Source organism: Carlito syrichta, unplaced genomic scaffold, assembly GCF_000164805.1.
Source record: "Carlito syrichta isolate Samal-C Ts95f unplaced genomic scaffold, Tarsius_syrichta-2.0.1 Scaffold311952, whole genome shotgun sequence".
NCBI lineage: Eukaryota > Metazoa > Chordata > Mammalia > Primates > Tarsiidae > Carlito > Carlito syrichta.
This window is the reverse complement of record NW_007256048.1, coordinates 559811-571148: the sequence shown is the minus strand read 5'-3', so window position 1 is coordinate 571148 and position 11338 is coordinate 559811. Positions and strand designations below refer to the sequence as shown.

Genomic DNA, 11338 nt, shown 5'->3' with positions numbered 1-11338 from the left:
CACTCCAGTCTGGGTGACCGAGTGAGACTCCAACTCAAAAAACAAAACAAAACAGAAAAAACTTCTATAACTACCCAGGTTAAGGGAATAGGGGCTAAAAGGGAAGGCCTCAGAGGGGGCAACAACTAATTTTTCCACTCAACTTCCTCCCCCTACTCAGCAACCTGGCCCTGTGTTCACCTTTCATACTCACCATGCGGCCCCAATCAGTCCCCAACTTCTGCTTCCCACATTGCTAATTCCTACCTTTACCTCCTTTTACCATTTTCTTCTAGAATCCATTGATCGGGCAAGAGACTACCGGACCACAAAAAAATCAGGCATGTGCTCTCTGGCTTGTCTCCCTATTGTCTTATGTTGAATCCATTTCACCGTTTATACAACCTGCCTGGTCCCACAGAGATGCCAGTTTGAGATCCTTGTCACTGATTATCCTTATCTGTCCTTTAAAGCAAGTCCCTAAAGAACCACTCTCTGACAACCTTTAATTGTACTAGCTGGGAATGCTATACTGAAGATGCAAAATATACTTGTCCAGATTTGATTGGCTGATAATTCCCTGATGCCCTCTCTCTATCGTATCGTGAGCTTTAAGCTTCTCAGGTCTGCTTTTTCCCCTCTTGGTGCTAACTCTTGGAATTCTAATGCTTGGCCTGAAATCCAGGCACTTTTAACTGCAGGTAAAAGAAATTTCAGCTCTAGAGGTGTCTTCTAAGACAACTAGACAACGGTGATGTCTTGGGAATGTCACCCTCAATCTCTGTTCATTTGATTGGTCTTTACCAATCATTTGTTGCTTTACCATTTGTTGCTCTGATAATATTTTAACTAATGTCTGTTTTCCAGCAGGTAGAAATACCTGTGACGTGGGCACATCCTAATTTTCCCACATGCATAGTCACAAAGATGAAAAGACGACTGTTGACTCAGTTGCTAAAATTTTCCATGTTAGTGAAAAGTCGCATCTCATTTAAATGAACAAGTCATTCATGAAGGGAACAAAAATACTTTAAAGCAGTTCCACGAATTCAGTCTTTTAATTAATTTAAAGTAGCTCACTTCTTTTGGATTTTGCTAAAGGGTGGAATTTCCAGATGCTTCCATTTCTCAAATATTCCCAATCTTCTTGGGAAAAGGAAGTAGGAGAGGTCCCCAACCTGCCTAGGAAAATGCACCCTTTATCTTTAATATTTTATGACTCCCAGGCAGCAAAGAGACAGGTCCTTGCAACAGAAGGCTCATATTTCAGGCCCATAGCAGCCCGGAGTCCTCTCACCCGGTTTCAAGGCTGATCAACCAGTTGCAGCCGCCCCCAGGCTCCTCTGAAAGAACCCGTGCCTGATAGAAAGGCTTTCCTGAAAAACCTCAGAAGCTAGGACTGCTGAACGTGGGAATTATGGCTTTGGGCAGACGTGGGTTCAAGTCCCAGCCCCACCCCATCCGAGTACTGCAGCCATAACCTGGATGAGTCATGGTGCCCACCTGCCCACCTCCCGGTTGGCCCAAAGACCACTCAGGCGGGGGAGGTCTGGGGCGGCTCCATGCAGGTCTCCAGGAAGAAGTGATGACGGGGATTCTCACGGGACTTCAGAGTGTCCAGCCTCCTCAGCTCAGGTATGTCCCCTCATGATTTTATGGGTGAATGTGTGTGGGAGGCTCTGTTCCCCTCTTCTCCAAGTTCCCCGTAGAAGGACTTCCACGAGGGGAGCGCCACTGGCTGTCACTGTCCCTTGGCATTCTTCCTCAGTGAGGAGGAGGGACTTCTTAGAGGGGAGAGTTTGGGGGAACAGCTGCTGTGTGCAGCAGAATCTTATAGAATCTATCCGTGCATGGGTGCGCAGGGGTCAGGAGGCCTTAGACAGTATCCACTACCTTTGACCACCGGAGAAAGTCCCCTTAGCTGGCAAGTCTCCTCACCCACATTCCCAAGGTAGATTCTGCGGTTATTCCACAAGAAAGGAGACATCCTGAGCCTGACTCCAGTATCTTGCTCTTGTTGGTCCTTGAAACCCCTCATGTCCTCTTGGCTGCTCCAATCCTTAAATCACAAAGCGACAGCCACACAGGCCAGGAAGCACTCACCCAGGCGTGAGGTCTGCTTCCGCTTGATCTCTGTGAGCTTGGGGATGGGGTAGGGCCCGTAGCAGTGCGTGAAGATGACACAGAGCTGCTGGCTGATGACCTCGTTCTGCGGAGAAGAACAAGTTTGAGTGACTGGACGGTCTCAGCCAAGCTGTCGCCCCAGGCAGGCGTCTTCCCTGCCACCCCAGGCAACAGGCACTCATGTGTTTTCTGCAGGTTCCAGAAGGAATTTCTCTGTAGAGCACATGTTCAGTTTGCCCCAGCAGGCCCTGGATTTGCTTGCTCTGTCTGTCCAGGCTGTTTCTGGTTCACCAGCGAAGCTTAAGAAAAGTGTAATTAATTTCTTCTGTCCCACCCTAATAATTTACCTCCACTGGAAAGTAGGTTTTTGTAGTTCATAGAATGAAAAATAAGTTTTCACCCCAAACTTACCTTTATCAATACAGGAAGTTCCCAACATACAAACGAGTTCTGTTTTGAGAGTGCATCTGTAATTTCAATTTTAAGTCCAACAAAGTTAGCCTAGGTACCCAACTAACACAATCCACTACATAGTATGTATTTAGCAGGTTATACTGGCAATTGGTGGAGAGAAATAATACATAAAAAAAATGCAGGTGTACATCATTAAAGTTTGTAACTTGAAGGTTTGTATGTAGGGGACTCACTGTACTTTAACGTTCTGGAAGCAGTGAATGATTGAGAAACTGGCAGCAGGAAGCCCTTTGGGGTTAACAAGACAAATGATCCTGACTTGGTTTTCTTATAGATTTGATTCTGGGGTGGAGGCATTTCCAGATCCACAAGAGCTCAGCTGAATCACTTTCTCCAGAAAAAGTGTGTGGGGGATAGTCCTACCACCACCCCCAGCTATAGCCACCCCCGACTGCTGGGGACGGGAGCCTCTTTCTGATGGACCCTTGTCCTTTGTGCTGTCTTTCCCAAGTTTGCTCCATTTCTGTTCACTGATCTCTCCCCAATTGCGGGACACGAACCACAGCATTTTGTTACTTTATATTGGGTAAAGGGGGCTGAAACCAGGGGCTCAAAATGGGAATAAATAGAAAAATATTGGCAATATAGTAAGTAAAAAACGCAGGTCACAACACAGCTTGTACCATGTCTTTTTGGAAATAAAACCCTACACATATATTTGGTGTGACAGGTACAGAAGAAGGTCTGGGAGAATAGAGCAGTTACTTTTGGGTAAGATTATGTTTTCTCTTTCTATTTATGTTTTCTCCAACAAACAAGCACTACTTTTGTCATAAGAATAATAAGTACTATTTTGGATTTTGAAAGATGAGCTTGGGGCCGGGTGTGGTGGCTCATGTCCATCATTCCAGCACTTTGGGAGGCTGAGGGGGGAGGATTGCTTGAGCCCAGGAGTTCAAGATCAGCCTAGGCAACATAGTGAGACCACGTCTCTACAAAATTAAAAAAATAAAATTACCCAGGTGTGGTGATGCATGCTTGTAGTCCCAGCTACTTGGGAGGCTGAGGCAGAAGGATTGCCTGAGCCCAGGAGGTTGAGGCTAGGGTAAGCCATGATTGAACCACTGCACTCCACCCTGAGTAAAAGACCCCAACTCAAAAAAAAAAAATAGATGAGTTTGGGACCACTAGTGATATCAGTGATTCAAACTATTTTCAAATGGAGTGACTTCATTGTGCTTTCAAGGTGGAAGGATACAGCCCCTCATAAGAAAAGTAAGTCCAAATCCTTCCATTAAAGTGGACAGATCACAGAGGGCACATGTCACCTTAGACGTGAGTCACAGAATTGCAGTCACATGGAGGCCCAAAGGGACTCTACTTTCCAAGATGGTGCCGTAGAACCCAGAGGCATGATGTGCTCCCCCCACTTACACTCATAAAAGTGACTGCCTGCCTTGTGGCTTAATGCAGAGTTCTCAAAGTGTGGTCCCTGGACCAGTGGTGTCAGCATCGCATGGGAGCTTGTTAGAAATGCAAAGTCTCGGGTCTGGCCTCAACATTCTGATTCCAGAAACTCTGGGGGGTGGGGCCCAGGAATCTGCACTTGACAGGTTTCTGATGCCGATATGCCCTTCAGTTTGAGAACCACTGGATCCTTGTCCTGAAGTTCCCTCTTGGGTGTGGCCTGTCCATTTGTTTCCTGAGGCCTAAGGCCTTGCCACCTGAAATGTGCTCCACAGACCAACAGCACCAGCCTGGGAGCAGCGCACAAGCTCACCCCCAGACCCTCCGAGTCAGGATTTGCATTCTAACAGACTCTGCAGGTGACTTCTGGGTACACTCATGTAGGAGAAGCACTGTGTGGGAGGCGGAATCCCAGTCCCCAGAAGACTGCACGTCCTAACCATGGGACTGTGAATAGCATGAGATACCCCACATTTGTGTGCTACCTTATCCGGCAACTAGGACTTTGCAGAAGAATGTCCCAAACTGCTTATAAACGGCAGAAATTTATTTCTCACAGTTTTGGAGCCTGGGAAGTTCAAGATCTAGGTAGATCTGGGGTCTGGTGAGGGCCTGTTTCTCATAGATGGTGCCTTCGAGTGGTGTTCTCACGTGGTGGAAAGGATGAGGCAGCTCTCTGGGATCTTTGTACAGACCGAGTCACCTTCCAAAGGCCCCACTTCCTAGTACCATCACCTTGGGGACTAGAACTTCAACATATGAATTTAGGGGGGATACAAATATTCAGACCAGTTACTAATTAGTTGACCCTAAAGTAGATTAACCTGGATTATCTGGGTGAGCCCAAAGCAACCACACAAACTCTTAAAAGTAGAAGTAGAAGCCGGGCTCGGTGGCTCAGCCTGTAATCCCGTGCTTTGGGAGGCCGAGGTGAGTGAATTGCCTGAGTCTGTAGGTTCGAGACCTGCCTGGCCAACTTGGCGAGACCTCATCTCCACAATAAATCAAAAAAATTAGCCAGGCGTGGTAGCGCACGCCTGTAATTCCAGCTACTCGGAAGATTGAGGCGGAAGGATCGCCGGAGCCCAGCAGGTTGAGGCTGCGGTGGCCGGGAGCGTGCCACTGCACTCCAGTCTGGGCGACAGAGTGAGACTTCAACTCAAAAAAAGAAGAAGAAGCAGAAAAGAATTTCAGAAGGGAAGAAAGAAAAGAACTTCAGAAGAGGATGCCAAAGTGATCCCAGCCTGAGAAGCACTTGCCGCTTAGTTGCTGGCTTGGGGATGGAGCGTCCCACGGCAAGCTTGAGGAGATGCAGACCGCCATGCTAGGAGACAAGTGTAATGCCCATCTACAGCCAGTGAGGGAACGGGGCCTCAGTTCCACAGCCACGAGGAACTGAACTCTACCCCAACCTGAGTGGGAGCAATTCTTCCCCAAAGCCTCCAGAAAGGAACATAAATCCTCCGACACCTTGATTGTGCCTGTGAGACCCAGACAGAGAACCCTGTGGAGGCACACTGTGCCCAGACTTTTAGACCCACAGAAACCATGAGACAAGAAACAGGTGTGTCTTAAGCCTCCAAACTACCGTAATAGAAAACTAACACAACTGTCTAACGTTGACATCAGTTGGGCCATATTTCATCACTCCTGTGACCCCAGAGAGCCAGACACATCACGGACGCTTCATCAGTATTGACTGATCCTAAAGCTGAGAACTGTTCTCTGCACAAATGCTGTGTCAACTGTGTTGGGAATGTCACAGGTCTCATCCACACCAGGGTTTGTCTTGAGTGTTGCTGGTGAATCAGCTCCTGTCTAGCCAACCGAGTAAAGGAATACGAATCCATTTCCTGGACTCTGGTGGTCTTGAGAGAGGCCCGAGCAGCCTTCAGACTCTTCTGTGAATTTTTTGGGGGGGCTTGGAGGGGGTTGTTGTTTAATCGAATTTCACAGGTACTTACTAAGCAGTGAAGTCCCAGAGTGAAAGACGCTGTATTAGGGTCACAAAAGTCGGCAAAGCAAGACCCCTCCTCTCCTGGAATGCACAACATGACCCTTCTTTCTAATGCCCATATGTTTTGTATCACCCGAGAAAGTAAGTATGAGGGCTGGCCGTGTCTCTGAATGGAAAATTCTCACATACGTAACAATTACCTGGGGGAGACACGACACCCCACTCCTTACACGAGGGCTGTGCATGCTCACTGCATTCCAAGGGGACAGTATGGAAGGGGAGAAGAGAGGGAGTTTACAGTGGAGTTACTCAACAAATACGACCTTGGCCTGGAGGGCAAGGTCAACAACAGTGATAAGAATTTTCCCTTGGTAAGATGTGATGAGAATGGTACTTTATCTCTGGGGATTTCCTCTCAAAAACCCATCACCCCAGTCTAATCGTGAGGAAAACATCCAACATATTGCCTTAGAATGGCCGCCGATAACAGGCATGGCCAGGACTCCTCAAAGCTTTCAAGGTCATCCAAAGCAAGGAAAATCTGAGAAACTGTCTCAGTCGAAATGAGCTGAAAGAGATTTGGCAACTAATGTAACATGGTACTCTGGATGGGATCCTGGAACAGAGTAAGACACTAGGTAAAAGAAATATGGAAAAGTATGGAATTCAGCTAGTAATAATATATTAACGTTGGCTCATTAATTGTAACAAATATACTAATGTACAAGGAGAAATCCCAAAACGCTGGAATTTATTTATAAAAATTGTGGTTTTATTCTTATATGTTTAAACTTCGGTCACCTTCAAGGTACTCTCCGTTTGATGCAATGCACCTACTGAGATGCTTTTTTCACTGCTCAAAATAATTTTTGAACATGTCACTTTTGATAACTTTTAGTGCTTCTGTTTTTTGTTTCACCTCTTCCATGTGGGCAAAATGTTTCCCTTTGAGGGTTTCTTTCATCTGGGGAAACCAAGGAAAGTCTCTTGGGGAGAGATCAGGTGAATGGGGGGGCATCGGGGTCATGTTGCTTTTGGTCAAAAACTGAACACTTAGCACAGTGTGGGCAGGTGAGATGTTTGTCACAACTTGGGACGTTATCCCGTAAATCATGATGCAACCTCCTCAAAACTTCCAGATAAAAACTCTGGCTGACTGTCTGATCTGGAGGAACAAATTCCAAGTATGCTACGAGGAGCCCACCTTCCAAGATAAATCCATTTTTGGGGGGTCCTCTCCTTATAAGCTGTTAATTTTAGGGAAGAGTGGGTGAGAGGATATATGGGAGTCTCTGTACTATCTTTAAAATTTTTTGGTAGATCTAAAACTGTTCTAAAAAACAAAGTCTCAAAAAAAAAAAAAAAAAAGAAAAAAATCTGGTGCGGTGGTGCATGCCTGTAATTCCAGCTACTTAGAAGGCTGAGGCAGGAGGATCACTCGAGCCCAGGAATTTGAGGACGGCCTGGGCAACATGGCAAGACCTTGTCTCTAAAAAAATCTTTAAAAAAATCTGCCCAATGAGGAAACATGATGAAAATGAAGGATTTATGATGAAAGCCCTATAAATTCAGGAGAGAAAGGGGAAGAGGGAAGGCCCAGGCTGAGAGCAGACATCAGCGGCTTTCTGTTTCATTCATTCATTCTTCCTCCAAAGGAATGTAAACACCTTCTTGTCCACTAAGCTATGTATCCACCCATTCATTGATTGATCCAGTCTTCAGATATTTATTGAGCATCTACTTTAAACGGTTCCAAGGGCCGGATGCGGAGCAAAGGATCACAGTGCCAACCCAGTGTCGGCACCAAAGACTCTGCCTTTTCTGCCAGCTTCTTTTTCAGGGACTGCAGTCCTAAGAGAAACCCTCCACCATGTCCTCAAATCCATCCGTCTGTGCCTGTGGAGGTGTCTGTCCTGTGCCCTTTCCATGCTCCTCCTCTAGGTGGTGGGATCAACGGTGGAATTCACTCTGGTTACCCTGAATTGGGACTCCAGGAGGGACCCTCTGCACGTGAGGGGGGGTGAGGTGATCGCACTGGGTCAGGGGATCATACTGAGGCAATGAAATGGGTTATTCATAGTGAACTCTGGACCAAGACTTGAGGATGGCAGGATGGAGTTCATCAACCTTGAGGTTCTCTCTATTGGAAGTTCATGGTGCTGAGGTTCTACTGAGGCACAGTCTACGGAAGGCCAGGCTGGGGCGGTGGCTGTGCTGGGGTAGAGGCCTAGATTCTTCTCTGGGTGGCACATTACGCTTCTAGGCCAAAGGTGCCACAGGCTCACATCTCAGGCAGCAGGCTGGTTTTCACACGTGGGGTCTGACCCAAGAGGCCAGGGCAAGTCTGAGGGGTGGTTCTGGCCAGGCCTGAGGACATGGCACCCGATGAGAGGCTGTCATTGGCATGCTGCTGGTCTCTGTCATTCAGGTCTCTCACGGAAAATTCTAGATGGGCACATGGAGTAAAAACAGGTCCTTCGACTTGGGAGTGTGTGGCCGCATGGAACTAAGGGGACATAAGCAGCATTCTTAGCCACAGCTACCAGGAGACTCCCCTGAGTGACTTCCTGTGGATTTGGGGGTTCACATCTTTCCTCTCCTCTTCAGCCCTCTACTCTTCGGTAAAGATGTTGGAAACATTTTGTCTCCCTCTGGATGGAGGGCTGGGATTAACCTCAAAGGTCCTTTTTAGGTGACCCAGGCTGGAGCTCTACTTGGGGTACAAGCATTGACAATGGGGTCAGATGGAGCTAGTCCCAGTCCTGGCCCCTCACTCACCAGCTCCGTGTCATTGGGAAAATTTCTCAGCTTCTCTGGCCCCAGTTCTTTCTTCCAAAGTGGATTATAAAGACCTGTTTGACGAGGTTGCAGTGAGAGCTAAAAAAACGTTCACGCATCACCAGATGCTATTGGGTTGACCCAAAGGAAGTGCTGGTGTTTGGTCATTTTTTAACCACCAAAACAGCAATTTCCCACAGCTGAAGAACCTAATCCCTATTTTTAAAGATAATGTCATAACATTAATGGTAGATTTTAGGAAGAGAAAAAAAACAACAACCAAAATCTCATCTCATTAAATGTATACATCCACCTGAAGACCCATTTCAAATTGAGAAATTCTAAAATGTGAAACCAGCTGTCTCAGAATCAAGAGAAAGTGGAGTTACTCTTGTCTCCTTTTTGGGGACAGGAAGCTCTGAATCAACCCATGTCCTGCCAACTCGTCTCTGCACACAGTCGGCCTCATGGAGCACGCTGGCCTTCCTCGTGCGGGGTGGGCTGCTCCTGGAGGCAGCACGCCTGGAAAAGTTGGCGGTGGGGGACTTCCTGCCCAGAGGGATCCCGGGAGGCTGGTGGGCCGAGGGCGCTGCCCGTCCCTGCTGCTGTGAGCCCCACGTTCACTGTGGCTGCATGTGGACCCTCTGCTCACCCCAAGTGATGCGGGCTTTCTATTACGGTAGTGACACATTTCCTTTCTAAGCACGTTTAAGATCAAGTAAATAATTCTGTGGCTGGTCGTTTTTTATCTTCTTAAAGCTTTCTTTAAGTAGTACTTTTTCCAGATCTGGGGAAGTATCCCACAGCGGATATGATGGGGTTGGAGACGATTTCAAGGTGCCTTTCAGCCAGACTCCATGGGCCTGTGGCTGTGAGTAGGGGCGACCTTCCCACAGAAAGCAGGCTCCGTGGCCTCTCGCCAGCACCAGCCACCGAAGGGGATGGAGTCCTCATTCCACAACGAGACTGCCCTGCAGGCAGAACGCTGAAGGGGGCAGGAGACACATTGACTTCACAGGGAAGACCTCGGGCTTTGGGTTCAGGCTGCCTGGTTCAGGGTGCTCCCTCTCTGCCTCAGGCCTATCACCTCTAAAATGGGAATAAACATACCACAACGTCCCCATAAGGAGCTGATGAGTAGAAAGTGCCCGGGATTGCTCCGGTCCTGGAGGAAGGGCCCAGCAACCAGTGACTGTCATCATTAGATCTGTGTCCGAGCTGAAGCGCGGGTCGCTTCCTAAGCACAAAGTCCCCACCAACCTCAGAGAAGAGGAGAGATACCGTGAGGACAGAGAAGGCTGAATGGAGGGAGGGGAGGGAGGAGAGGGAGTGGGAAAGGAAACATGGAGGTGAGGAAGACAGGTCCAGAAAATGGTGAATGAATGCCAGGGCAAGGGTGAGAGTTGCTGGACGTAAACTTGTTCTGCTTCAGGTTTCTCCCTGAGGTTGACAGATTCAGCATTTTTAGCATACGGTGTTTGTGCTGGATCTCATTTTCAAGGCTCTGAAGGCACGGCATAGGTCTCTCTTACATGGTTCGAGTGCAGGCCTTTGTGGCGCCTGGAATGTCTCCGCCGACTTTTTTTGTTTTTGAGTTGGAGTCTCACTCTGTTGCCCAGACTGGAGTGCAGCGGCCGCTCCCGGCCACTGCGGCCTCGACCTGCTGGGCTCCGGCGATCCTTCCGTCTCAGCCTCCCAAGTAGCTGGAACCTATAGGCATGCGCTACCACACCCGGCTAATTTTTCATTTATTGTAGAGATGAGATCTTGCCAAGTTGTCCAGGCAGGTCTCGAACCTGTGGGCTCAGGCAATTCACTCACCTCAGCCTCCCAAAACGCTGGGATTACAGGCTGAGCCACTGAGCCCAGCTTCCACCGACTTCTTGAGCTGTTTGACACTTCTGGGATTTGACCTTGTTTCTTTAGTGACTGCCATTGCGTTCATGGCTAATTATTAAGGACGCGAAGGCACGAAGGGATTGGAACATTCCTTAGTGGTGCCATAAATCCAGTTTATTATTTTTTTCTGCTTCAACGGAGATTCTTGCTTTTGGCAAAACAGATAACCATCATGCCACGGGGGGCTTTGGAAACCTCCTTGCTTCTCTGAGGATGTCTGGGAACCCAGATGGCTTTAGGAGAATGATAATGGAACGATGCAGCCAGATGCATCGGCTGTTGAACATGTGATTACTTCTGCTTCTGGGATGATGGAATAAACATACTTTTCCCTCCCCTCATGGGAAGTGTAACTGAAAAGCCCAGGCATGATCTATAAAAGAAATGTACGAAGACGCTGGAAGGTAGAAAGAAGAAGGGAGACCAACTAGGAATCTTGGGACAGGGCGGTGGCACCATGGCATGTTCGCTGGGCTTCCTCTTTGGCTCATACCACCCCTTCTTGACACTGAAGAAGCCATAACTCAGAAATGCCAATGCGCACAGATGGAAGAAAAAGCCTCGACAAAATCCTGCTCTCTCTACTGAGGGACCAGAGAGGGGAAGCCTCGCAGCAGAAAGCTTCAGACCACGGCTGCTCTACTGCAGCCAAACACGACAGGAAAAGCGTGGGCCTACCCTGCCGGCAAAGCCAAGTGATAAGCTCAGACTTCTATCCCT

At 48.1% G+C, this 11338-nt stretch overlaps 1 protein-coding gene across 1 annotated transcript in view; it reads right to left on the bottom strand.

The window, feature by feature from the left end:
* The window catches only part of BTBD11 (BTB domain containing 11), a 50266-nt gene that overhangs the window by 20355 nt on the left and 18573 nt on the right, over nt 1-11338 (bottom strand). The window contains exon 9 of the mRNA XM_021718227.1: nt 2083-2188. Coding sequence (XP_021573902.1) covers nt 2083-2188 — 106 coding nt within the window. The remainder of the gene's footprint in view (nt 1-2082; nt 2189-11338) is intronic.